General features: G+C 35.3%; 1 protein-coding gene across 1 annotated transcript in view; it reads right to left on the bottom strand.

Annotated features, from left to right (window-relative positions):
- snx25 (sorting nexin 25) overlaps window positions 1–14,046 on the bottom strand; it is a 67,909-nt gene that overhangs the window by 34,281 nt on the left and 19,582 nt on the right. Inside the window, exons 4-6 of the mRNA XM_084133085.1 lie at window positions 13,090–13,262; window positions 5,369–5,555; window positions 2,357–2,427 (exon numbers count right to left, since the gene is read on the bottom strand). Coding sequence (XP_083989211.1) covers window positions 2,357–2,427; window positions 5,369–5,555; window positions 13,090–13,262 — 431 coding nt within the window. The remainder of the gene's footprint in view (window positions 1–2,356; window positions 2,428–5,368; window positions 5,556–13,089; window positions 13,263–14,046) is intronic.

The raw sequence follows: 14,046 nt of genomic DNA, 5'->3' as shown, positions 1-14,046 counted from the left end.
AAGCAATAAGATGGCACAAATGTCATATTAGATATGATATTGGATATATATCAACATATTCGATATGTTCATATTTTTTTTAATGAATAATTATATATATATTTGATATATTATTTATTTAAAAAAGTAAATATAATATTTAGCTCCTTTTGTGGAACAAAAAAAAAAATGTATATAAAATATTAATTAATAAAACAAAAAAGTAATAAAAGAAATTGAAGATTGCATAAAATTGTAAGAGAAAAAAATATTAAAAAAGAAAAGAAAAATGTAATAAAAAATTTAAACAAATAAATAAATAAATTAAATAAATAAATAAATAAATCTTTTGTAAACACAATTGAAGATTCCATGAAATTTTAAGAAACAATGTAATAAATAAAATAAAAAAATTAAATAAAAATAAAAGAATAAAAAAATATTTTCCTTAGCAATCACAAGTGAATATTCCAAAATATTGTAATAAAAAAAAAATAATACAAAAAATAAAATAAACGGAACAAAAAAAATGAAACTAACAAAATTGAAAACTAAACAAAATAAACAATAAATAAATAAATAAATAAAAAACCTGTTCCTTAGGAAACACAAATAAAATAAAATAAAATAAAATAAAATAAAATAAAATAAAATAAAATAAAATAAAAATAAAAGTGAAAGATTTTTGAATAAATAAAACCGTTTCCTTAGTAAGAACACAATGAAACATTCCATAAAATGAAAAAATAAAAATAATCAAATAAAAGAAAATAATTAAAATAAAAAGAGAAAAAAAAAGAAAAAAAAAAAGAAAAAAAGATAATTAATAAAACAATCAATCAATCAATTATGGAAATATAAGTTTAAAAAATTGTAAGAAACAATGTAATAAAAAAAATAAAAATAATTTTCCTTAGGAAGCACATATTGAATATTCCAAAATATTGTAATAATAATAAAAATAAAAATAAAATAAAAAAAACTAAACTAACTAAATTAAAAACTAAACAAAATAAACAAATAAATAAATAAACAAACAAATAAAACCTGTTCCTTAGGAAACACAAATAAAATAAAATCAGAAAAGAAAAGAAAAGTGAAAAAATATTTTTTTAATTAAACAAATAATTAATAAATAAAACCGTTTCCTTCATAAAAACACAATGAAACATTCCATAAAATGAAGACAAAAAAATCTAATAAAAGAAACTAATTAAAAGAAAAAGAGAAAATAAAAGGAAAATAAAATATTTTTAAAAATAAGATGATTGATAAAACAATCAATCAATCAAAATTATGGAAATATAAGTTAATCGATACAAATGAACATTAAGTGGCAAATTAGCTCGCACATAAAGAGACTAAATCTGCAATCCGGCTGCCCTTTTATTCCATTAAAAAATAAAATAAAAAACATTAATATTGAATTTGATCTCCTGAGATAGACAAACAAACTTTCACAAGGTTTATCGGGTTTAGCACGACCTTTCACTGACCCTTTACAAACAGACTCTTAAAGTGACTTATTTTACACTCTTTTGATACAAAGTTTGAGAATGAATCATTCAGTAATTTCTGTAGGCATCAGCTGATGTGTTTCACGGGTAAATGTCATCGCCGTCTGGATCCAGATCGACTCGCATCGGTTTCAGAGCAATTACCCGTTGGCCAATCACAGAGCTGCATAACAGCTCACGAAACACCAGAGCAAAGACACTGGTTATCGCATGGCTTTATTACATCTTTGATATAGACCCTGCCTTGACTGACGGCACACTTTATTCTCTTAGATGCTCTCATGACCATTAGACTCATTAAGGGAAGATCAGATCATTAAGTGAAATTAGAGAAAGAGGTGAAGCCTAGTTCATCATTAGATTCAAATGTAGAAACACGAGAAATGTGACCCTGGACCACAAAACCAGTCACATGGGTCAATTTTTTGAAATTGAGATTGACAATAAATAAGCTTTCCAGTGATGTGTGGTTTGTTAGGATAGGACAATATTTGGTCGAGATACAACTATTGAAAATCTGGAATCTGAGGGTGCAAAAAAATCGAAACATTGAGAAAATCTCCTTTAAAGTTGTTCATTTATGTTGGCGATTGTGCAGCATTCACTCACACAAATACATGTTTTATATATTTACGGTAGGAAATTTACAAAATATCTTCATGGAACATGATCTTTACTTAATATCCTCATGATTTTTGGCATAAAAGAAAAATCGATAATTTTGACCCATACAATGTATTGTTGGCTATTGCCACAGATATACCCGTGCGACTCGAGACTGGTGACGTGATCCAGGGTCACATGTGAATCCCTAAATAAGGAGTGATATGATTGGCTGATGTGTCTGAAGGTCATCTTACCTTTCTGTCTCTTCAGTTGTGGGATACTGCTGATTGTGGTCGCCTGAATGATCTCCACAACTATCTGATACCTGCCGTAACACAAAACCAGAGCAAAGTGACTCTCTTCAGTGTGTAATGTTGCTGTTTGATCATGATAAAGCTCTGCAAAGTCACACAGTTCTTCTCTATATCAGTGTCAGTGTTTCTGAACTCCTGAAACGCCTCCATTGTAGTCTTGAGTTTCTTCCGGGAACGAACACGTCACAATATTCCTCATTTAAATAATTAATGCGCAGAATAAAGGGGCGGGGCCTGGTTGAGTTAGTTAGTAGTGTGTTAAACTGGCAGTTATGGGAAGGGGCGGAACATTTCCCAAACACACTCGAAGCGCTCGACCAATCACAACACACTGCTCCAGCCGACCAATCAGAGCACAGTGTGCTTTTCAGAAGGAGGGGCTTCATAGAGACAGGAACTAAACAGAGCGTTAAATAAATAAAAAAGTGTGATCAATAGTACTTACATGTTCTTAATGCCTTAAAATAGCTTGAATGCAACTCGACACCCTTGCTAAACAACATGAAAGGCAACTGCGTCACCCAGCAACATCCTCATTACCTCACGTTCTGTTCCTGGTGTGAAATGAGATGCTCGAATTATAGACGCTGAACAAAACATGCTTTCTGCCTTTCAGCTTTCACACAAAGACTGCGTAACCCTTTGAGCCCATTTACAAAAACACCCTCTTCGGCTGATAAAGACGCTCAGTTTTAGACCTCATGTCCTACATGTCAATGCAACTGAAAATAAAAACCCCAAGAGGTTTATAGTCATCGTTTAAACAAAGGTCTCAGATAAACTGTAGAGTCGACAGACTAACAGCTTCTGGCTGACAGTAGTACAGATATCATATGTTTTAATAATAATAAAATATGAGTTATTCATAAACATTCTCACAAGCAGATTAAGATATTAAGGGTCAAGTTTCTCATTTAAATAATGAATATGCAGAATAAAGGGGCGGGGCCTGGTTGAGTTGGTTAGTAGTGTGTTGAAACTGGCGGTTATCGAAACTTATTATACAAACAATTATGTAAGATAGATGTTTGTGAATTACATGCATTTAGCCTATTCAGTGTTGTTATTGATACTTAAACGAATAAAAAAGTTGTTTGTCATTGAAATTAAGCTGAAATAAAAGAATATATAAATATAAGATGGGAAAAACTTGACAACTAATTGATATAAATAAGTTTGTTTACATACTAAAATGAAGCTATATAGAAATAACAAAAGCACACAACAAAATTATTAAAACAAACTAGTGAAAACTGAACTGATTATTCAAAATATTAACAAATACTATGATATTATATCAATAACGCTGAAATAGCACTGCATTTATCAGCTCCTAATCTAGTTATAAGATTTTATGGTTGAGTAACAAACATGATAAACGGATTAAACAGCCTTTTGTGTTCCTAATTAACATAATGACTTTAACAAGAGAAGTATTGTCAACCCTGTTATTTCTGAAAGCGTAGTTATATCCCAATACAGCATTAGCTAAACCTTAGTTCATTAAAATCATCAGCTGAGCTTGAATAAAGACTGATAACAGTGAGGATTTGTGCAAACTTGAATTAATTCAACACAGTTTAATGGGTTTCTCCTCCAAGCCTCGCTAGGCTTCAGACTTCTTTAAAAACCACCACAATCAAACCCTGACATGTAGAAACATGTCCAACACACATCAAGAAATCTATGATCACAATGCTTTTATTTCCGTTCCCGCCTGTCGCTTCCCGATCCATCATCGTCCTCTACGCCTGCGGATCAATACAAGTTTCTCCGAGCCTTTAAATGCCAGATAACTCATCCAGAGCGGAACAAACCTCAGATGACGAACGACTTCTGCGATACGCCAGCGCCGTCTTCCAGTTCACCTATTTAAAGAGTGATTTGTCTGAGGTGAAGGTAACAGAAATTGCTTTCTAACAGGACTATTTTTATACTGAAGTAAATTGGTTTGGAAGTGGCGAAATGGCCAAAATCCAGACAGCTTTAGTGAGTCACCCGATAACTCTGACTGGAGCTTTCAGAAAACATCGTATTAAAGAGCAAAGCCTTGATTTTGTTGCTACTAGAACAGGTTTTCCTGCTTGAATGTTGATTATTTTCCTCATATTCTCCATTGTTGCGGCTCCTCTCTTCTCAGTCTGTCAGTAACGCTCTGGACTGTGTTTTCTGAAAGCATCGTAAGCCAACTATGTTCGCAAGTTCTGTCGTTATCAGCAGTTCAACGAGTCTGTGTTTCCCGAAACCATCGTTCCAACGAACATTCGCAAACGAATCTCTATGAAGCCCCTCCTTCTGAAAAGCACATTGAAGAGCGTTTTTGAAGCCCAAAGTGGGCGGAGCCGGCCGTCGCCATCTTGGCAGCGTCACTCCCGGATAAATGTAAATATGCAGCGAGGCGGATTAGCTGAGGTGACGTGACGCTAACAGACAAATGGCTAGTAGTGACATCAGCGGCAATCCACCTGTCACTCAAGTGGCCACACCCTTAATTATGCACAACTTTAAGGCTTAATATAATTTAAATGGATGAGTTATAAAAATATTCACCCCCCTCACAGTCGTCATGAAGGGCAAAATTAGCTTTATAGACCAAAACCACTTTTTGTACCAGACTGTAAACATGTTTTTTTCTGCTGTAAAGTTGGGCATTTTAACATGGGGGTTTATGGGATTGACTCTCTTCTGCAGCCGGTCTCTAGTGGCCAGTGGATGAACTGCAGTTTAAGTCTCTTCAGTGTTGAATCAAGAGAGACCGGAAGGTTGTCGCTTGGTTTTAACACACTACTAACTAACTCAACCAGGCCCCGCCCCTTTATTCTGCGTATGAATTATTTAAATGAGGAATATTGTGACGTGTTCGTTCCCGGAAGTGTGCAGGATTTATGCAAATCCCTAATGCTAAGTATGAGCAATAATAGAAAACAGTGAAAGCAGAGTGATGTTCGGTACCTGAGCTGTTTGAGGAACTGTATGTCGGAGCTGCTGCTGATGAGTTTGATGAACTCCTCGTAGGACGGCGCGTACGTGTACGCTTTCTTATGATGCTCGTTCACCTGCTCTCGGTGCTCTAACTGAGCTAGCAGCATGCGGTTAATGTAGTCCGGATCGCTCAACACGTCCACCAGCGGCTTCAGCACTGCAGAGACAAACAGAGAGAGAGAAAGAAGGAATAGTGTTGAGCCGGCAGCTGTTTTAAAGGGATAGTTCGCCCAATAATGAAAATTAGCTCATGATTTACTCATCCTGAAGACATCCTAGGTGTATATGACATTCTTCTCTCAGACGAATACAATCAGAGTTATATTAAAAAACGTCCTGGCTCTTCCAAGCTTCCAAGTCCATCAAAGTGCATCTATTCATGATTAAAGTGCATCTATCCATCATAAAAGTGCATCTGTCAATCATAAAAGTGCATCTATCCATGATAAAAGTGCATCTGTCAATCATAAAAGTGCATCTATCCATGATAAAAGTGCATCTGTCCATCATAAAAGTGCATATATCCATCATAAAAGTGCATATATCCATCATAAAAGTGCATCTGTCCATCATAAAAGTGCATCTGTCCATCATAAAAGTGCATATATCCATCATAAAAGTGCATCTATCCATCATAAAAGTGCATCTGTCCATCATAAGTGCATTTATCCATCATAAAAGTGCATATATCCATCATAAAAGTGCATCTGTCCATCATAAAAGTGCATCTGTCCATCATAAAAGTGCATATATCCATCATAAAAGTGCATCTATCATCATAAAAGTGCATCTATCCATCATAAAAGTGCATCTATCATCATAAAAGTGCATCTATCATCATAAAAGTGCATCTATCCATCATAAAAGTGCATTCACTCCCATTATAAAGCTTGGAAGAGCCTGGATGTTTTTTAATATAACTCTGATTGTATTCGTCTGAAAGAATAATGTCATATACACCTAGGATGAGTTCAGGGTGAGTAAATCATGGGCTAATTTTCATCTTTGGGTGAACTATCCCTTTAAGGCACTGAAGGCTATTCCAGCATAATTATATTGCCTTTTACACTTCACAGACGACAAGCTGCTCATAATTGAATTTCAAGTGGTTAACTACAGTTAAGCAAAACCCTTGTGAAAAGGTTGCTAGTGCTACACAAGAAGTCGCTTATAAAAAGTAGCTAAAAAGCTGCATTTCAAATATATAATATTGTTCATTTTTTCAATCAAAACATTTTACAAAATCTCAATCAGGGTGGCAGCGTTATGTGAACATTCATATTTACACAAAATCAAACCACTAAAAAAAATAACAATTTAAATAAACTTCATTACATTTTACACAACAGAGAAGAAAAATTTCCAAATAAAAAAAGTTTCGAAATAAAGAAAAATATATTTTTTAATCATTTTGATTTGTGAAAATGCAGTCATCTGCACATACGTAAGTGTTATTTTAGTATTTATTATTGTTTTATTAAAATTTGATTAGCTTTTATATTTATATTTTTAGTTTCCATGTTAATTTTAGTTGAACTTTTAGCCATTTCATTGTGTTTTTGTCATTTTATTCTTTTTTTTTATTTCAGTTTTAGCTTTAATTGGTTTTCTTTTTTATTTTAGTGCTTCAACTTAATATTATTTTAGTTTAATGCAAAGGCAACATTTCTCATTTTTTCTTTAGTTTAAGTTTTTCCAACTAATATTAATATTTTTTTTTTATTTCAGCTGTATTTCAATTAACAGAAATGCATTAATAGTTTTAGTTAACGATAATAACCATCACACAGACACTCAAATGAATCAGTGAATCATTTGAACTGTCCGAATAAATGATTCATTAAAAGCAATCATACTTCCAAACTCTATATACAAGACAGCATGCATCTGATTATGTGAAAACAGCATTTCAATATTTATATATTGCTTATACGTCGCTTAAGACCAACCTTTCATTTTGAGTTGGGTTTTGATACTGTGACATTGTCTACTGTGTTTTTTTATATTTTTTTATTTCTTTGTGTATCCTGACATTGTTAAGCACTTTGATCAACTGTGGTTGTTTTTAAATGTGCTATACAAATAAATTTGAACTTGAATTTTAATAAATTTGATTAAAATTGACTACTTTACCCAATGCAGTATTTGCTTAAAGCATTGCTTGGCAACATGTCAAAATCTACCGGAGTCAATCCTCCCATGCATTTCACTAATGTGACAGATATGAAGTTTCTGCCAAAGAAAAGCTCCACATCAGTCTTTTATCAAAGTTTCCTTTCAATGCCTTAGAAGTTTTGGAACAGAGCTAATGATAATGCGTATAAAATCAAACTGATCCTCCGTCTCGCCAGTCTGAGAAGGCAGATGTGAACACTTCCCCCAGTATAACCACAGGAAAACAGGTTAAGTGAATCTAGCAGCTGCATCCTGAAGCAGCGGCGCAGAAACTGCTATTTTTAAAGACACTAATCTTAAAAAGTTGTCATGAAACGGAAGTTGCGCTCGTCTTTTCTTCCCTATTGATTTGAGATGTACTGTAAATCCGAGTGAAACGGCTTCTTAAACAAGAACAAATGTAGGTTGTACAGATCAGAGACAAACAAGCTTCACCGCTTTAAGCATGAAACTGCTGGTAAAGCAAATCACTTAATCATAATTTTATGGCCCTATTATGTATTTATTAGAGTCTCCTACAACAGGTTTACACGCATCTAAGGTCAAAATCACTTTAATGTCCTCATAATCTCCAGTGCAGCGTCAGCTCTTTCCTCTCAGTGTCTGAAACGCTTCAGTCTCTCTAAGCCCCGCCTCTTTGAGAGCTGCTCTGCTCTGATTGGTCAGAAAGCAAACGCTCATTATCATATCTGAATCTCAGCTCTTGATCTCAGTGATACGAACAGTAACGATGGCGTGCTAAACTTGCATCATAAAACTACAACACTCGAACTATAAATGTGTGAATTAAACTCACTGAGACTGTCGACAGTTTCTTTTCCATGCATCATTTTATTATATCCATGTTTGTGGTTACAGTCAAATCATATAAAACAGTGAAATCGCCCTCGAATCACTCAGCTGAAAATCTTCTTTCCTATTGGTTGTCGCTCACGAAAATGTTGCTCGCTTTTCATTTGCATAAAGTTGAAATTTCTTGAGCTTTTGTCACGTCTCGCGTCGCTTGACACGCCCACATTCTGTCGCCAACGGTTACTGTCGCTCGTGTCGCCGGAAGTCGCCAGCGCTCCATTGAAATGAATGGGATTGGGTCACTTTGTCGCTTTGGGGCTTCAGATAAACTACAGTGTTTGAGGGCGGGGCTAAGAGACGCTGTTCAGCCAATCAAGACCACAGGCTGGCATTATGCAAATTAGTTACAAACCTACATGAGACTGAGGCCCCGTTTTACACGTACATGGTTATTTTGAAAAACGGAGACATTTCCCTTCGGTTGTGCCCCTCGTTTACACGCAAACGGAGAATTCGCCTCTGAAAACGATTGTTTCTAAAAACTCTGTCCAGAGTGGAGATTTTGCACGTTTGCATGTAAACTGAGAAAAACTGAGTTTTAGGCAGTCGACGTCACAGTATGCGACAGAACTTGCACTGCGTCAAAGGTGCGACCTATATTTCCGGGATTCTGATTGGCTAACATGGGCTTGAGCTTCTCGTTACACTGCCACCTACAGGTTTGGCATGCTCTTGACGGCATATAACACTTTTCTGCAGGGTTCGAATTATGATTTCATCTTTGTGGGGGTCTCTTTAAAAAAAGAAGAAAAAAAGTAGCCTATGAGCAGGCGCGGTAGCTTAATAATGTAATATAAACATATAAAAATTTGTAAATATAATACAAATTTAATAAAAAAGCGTTGGTAACACAATTCAATTTAAATAGTACATTTGGTTTAATTTGTCGTTAATATAGAGTAAATAGATAGATCCGACAGATTCGACCGTGTACTTAAGTTATATCCTTATGCTTAAATCAAGTGATAAAAGTGCCGCTGCGATCATTGGCGCGGATACTGTGTTTGTTTGTGGCTCGCGCACAGTCTTCACTCGGGCGCGCTTCAATCCGTTGTGGAGACTCTCTATTCGTTCCAGTAAAATTACAAAACAAAATGCACATAAACGTGTCTCTGCCTGATATAGAACCACTTATAAACATAATCGGATTTGATGAAAAAAAAAAAAAAAACGTATATGAGTGCGGATTCGAACCCAGTACCTCTGACGCGTTTGGCAAATGTTCTACCACTGGACCACGTAGTGTGATGACGATCCGAGATCCCGCGAGATCCATGTGTTTGGCATCTTGTCCTATCTTTTAAGTCATGCTACAGTAGTCTGAAGGAAAAAGTGCTTTATTTGTAATTTAAAATAATGGTGCTGCTGATTTTTAGAGACCCCCACAGGTGTATGATTTTACTGCTTTCATGGGAGCTCATCCTCTCTCTATGGGAGCTCAGCTCCCACTGGCTCCCACGTAATTCGAACCATGCTTTTCTGAAAACGGAGAGGGTGAAATGTCCGTTTATGAAAATAACCGGCCACGTGTAAACGTAGCCTGAATTACTGACGACTCACTTCAGTTCAGAATTGCTTCTTTCTTTTAGGACACAATAACTCCATTTACCTTTTACATTCTCGCATGAAAGGACATTTTTAAAATGCAGCATAATAGGGGCAACTTTAATATCCCGCAGTAATCCATCATCTCTCAGTCGTCAGCCTCAGTCTCTCTCCAGAAGCCTGTCCGTCTGTCTCCAATAATAGATGCAATTAGTAATTTCATGGCAAATCAAAGGCAATTACAATCACACATCTGGTGCTTCCAGAAAAGATCCTGGAATCAATTTTGTGATTTGTCAAAAAGTAATGTTTCATGAGTTCTTACACAAGGGCAGCATTGAACGAACACATCTGACAATCAGCTCGAGTCCAATCCAACTGTGCGGTCGAGACACTGAAGCCCGAGCCAGAAACAGGACTTTCCTCAAATCTAATTCTCAAGCTATGATACGGTCAGTGAATGAAAGCTTTTGTTCTGTGAGAGGGGGATTTATCATGAGCACCAAATCTCATTCTGATCCATGAAAGCAAATCATTTCTCCTCGTCAAAGTCTTGCAGTGCTTTCAGCCGTGTTATAGAAATATCTTCTTCATTAAACCACATCAGGGTAAAGTTACGACAAGCACAAGCTAATCTGTGTGTGAGAAATATCGTTTTCTTGCATTCCGAAAGAACTGATGCTAATACGGATCCTGTGATGAACAGAAAGTCCAAAGGAACAGCATTTATTTGAAATTGAAATATCTTGTAATATACTTTAATGTGCCTCTATACCTCAAACCATGCTGAGGTCATTGGTTCAACTCCTAGAAAATGCATGAACTAATAAAATGCAACGTAAATCGCTTTTTGATTAAAGTGTCTGCCAAATGCATAAATGTAAATGTAATAAACTGGTGTCATAAAACAATGAATGCTAACAGCACACAGGACGTTCAATGGCAGATCTGTCGTGCATTCATTGATTATATATGTGATGTTTTGAAGATTTTGATGCAAATTCTGACTGACTTCTACTCAAGAATCCGAGGTCACGTTGTACTGACAAGTAGAGATGCACAGTTGCGGGCGAGTTAAAGCTACAATATGTAATTTTTTCCGCCGCTAGGGGTCGCTAACCTCTTACAATAACAAAGGCGTCGGTTGATGACGCATAAGCGGAATTATGGAACTTGTCGTCATGCCGATGGATCTAATAATGTTTATGGATGAGTGAATACACTGATGTGTTTAGCATGACTGTGGAATGAAGCGGCGCGAGTGCTAATGAGAGACAGATCTCAGCGCCACACGCGAGTCCCGCGGATATAAAGGAATGACGACATTTCATTCTGCCGAACTAACTTACCCGCTAGTGCTGAATAACACTCACACAGGGCAGTTTATTAGACGAATGAAACTTGTGAGGGAACGCAGCGCTGTTTCACTTGCTCTACACTATCACACTAAACTGCATTTGAGTGTGTTAAAGTTATAATGTTATTCTGTGTGTTAGTTTGTCTGTATGAGACTAGCAGTGAGCGAGATCAACATTAGCATAACATACTGATCATATTCTAACATTTCATCATGTTGAGCTGTATAACATTGGTTAGTTTTATGTACATTAGCTCACCTCTACATTTGCGCGTCTCTGTCAAGTCTAAGTTAGCCGCGGACGCTAGCTCTCGGCATCTCGAAAACGCCACGCTGATATTGATCCTCGTTTTAGTTCTCCTTTTGTCCCAAAGTCTGCTTGCCATGCTCCATAATGTTTGAACGAAACAACAACAGCGTGAGCGCGCCGCTAGACGTAACGCAGTTGTCCACGTCTGTCGCCATGGTTACTATGGCAGAACGAGCAGAAACCAGGGATAACGCGGATATTACGTCATTGACCGGCGACACTGAACAGGGACGAGCCGTTATTCAAAACTGGAATTTCTCTGAAATTAAAAATCATTGGGAAATTTTGGGATATTGTAAGTACACAACTGCAGGAAATATATCACACTGTGCAAGAAATGTTCAGATATTTTATTACAAAAATCTTACATATTGTACCTTTAATAGTTAAAAACTACATTAAAGCCGACTCTATTTGACACTATGAATCACCCGTAGCTCAAGCCCGGGTTGCCAGATCTGCAGTTTTTCCCGATACTAAACATTATTTGTAGTGCATTTCATCCAGTAATGGCAAATAGCTCTGTGCTGTGCTACTTCTAAAAAGAAACATTGTCATCTTTCAAATTCTGTCCATTTTATCACGAAATTCAAGCAATAAATGACGTTTTGACGCTCTTAAATGTGACGTTAGATCGCAGTAGCAGCGCTTTTCTTCCACTTTAACACAAATTATATCTTGAAAAACAAGCATTAATATCAGAAGGTAAGTTGAAAGAGACAGTACAACTTACCGAAATCCGTATCATGTCCCATGTAATCTCTCAATCGTGGAAATATATCAATAAAACTTGCTTGTAATCACTTAATGTTACATTTACCTCAGGAAAGTCATCCGTTTGTTAGTTAGCTATAAAAAAACACTCGAGAGGAGCTTATTTACTGTTAATTATACATGTATGTATGAATAAATTTGCCATGAAGACAAGTGCTTATGAAAACTACCTTAAATGTGCAACATTTAAGCTTTTATTTGGGTGTAATTATTATATCTATTATTCATAATATTATAAAAAAATATTATATATCATTTAAAAAATAAATAGCGGTTTTAATATAATACCTCTATAGTTAATTGCAACCAATATTACAGTGTACCAAAAGTACAGTTTGCAGCATTATTTGGGAGAGAGTATCTGTGTCGTGAATAAGTCACGGATGAAGGGCGTTGTTAGGCACGATGCCAGGTGGACTTACAGAGCTAGCCTCAAGAACTTTATAGCTTTTATAAAACGGTTACCACACAATACAAATATTAAAGCCAAAAAATATGTATCAGTGCAACTTTCATGAAGTAAAATCACTAAAAGCCTTCCTTCCGCTGGAAAAAATAGTCCCTGACTGTGAACAGCAGCAGAAGTTACACACATTATTACTCCATTGGATGGTCTTTATGAGTGAGTCAGTCAGTAGAGAAGACTTTTATATTGAAAGGACTCAAACATTTTGTCACCTTTAGTAGCGACGACCTCCACCAGCAGGAGGCGCAGGCTGCGGGATCGGGCGTCCCGTACGGGGAGCAGGCGAAGCATTAGCAGACGAGCACAGCAGCGCAGGAAACGCAACTCCTCATCAGGACTCATCAGACACGCGTGTAGTGGGAACGCACGAGGATCTTCCTCCAGCCTGGACACACACACACACACACAGAGAGACACGGCCTATTATAATATAACAATCATGACAATGAAGCAGTAATTCATATCTATATGATATATATGAAATTATATATGATATGAGATATGATATGAGATATATGAGACATGAGATATGATTATAATATGAGATATGATATACAATATGATAGATATACAATATATGATATGATATATGATATATATTATATATTTAATATGATTTATAATTTTCTTTATTTTTCTTCTGTATCTATATGCAAAGCAATCATACCAATCAAGCAAAAAATTTATTACTTTTTTAAAATCTAATTATATATTATATTATATTATATTATATTATATTATATTATATTATTGGTTTTACATTATTTTAATTTAACATAATTTTTATATATATATTTTTTTCTTCTTCTTCTTCTTCTTCTTCTTCTTCTTCGGCAATGTGCAAAACAATCAAGCCAATAAATCACTCTGGAAAAATTTAAATAGCAAAAAAAGAGAAATTATTATTTTGTTTATTTTATTTTTCATTCTAAATATATTTAATTGTAATATATTCTATATTATATTATAGGTTTTATGTCATTTTAATTTTATACTTTTTTTTTTTCCTTCTTTGGCAATGTGCAAAACAATCATGCCAATAAAGCACTCTGGAAAAATTAAACTGCAAGAGAAAGAAAATAATATCTTGTTTGTTTCATTTATTTAGATATACGATATTTAATGCAATCGCACCATTAAAGCATTTAAAATGTAGGAAAAGTAAGAGA

This window comes from Abramis brama (assembly GCF_963993115.1).
Source record: "Abramis brama genome assembly, chromosome: 13".
Taxonomy (NCBI): domain Eukaryota; kingdom Metazoa; phylum Chordata; class Actinopteri; order Cypriniformes; family Leuciscidae; genus Abramis; species Abramis brama.
Note: the sequence above shows the minus strand (reverse complement) of the source record. Positions and strands in the feature narration are given on the sequence as shown.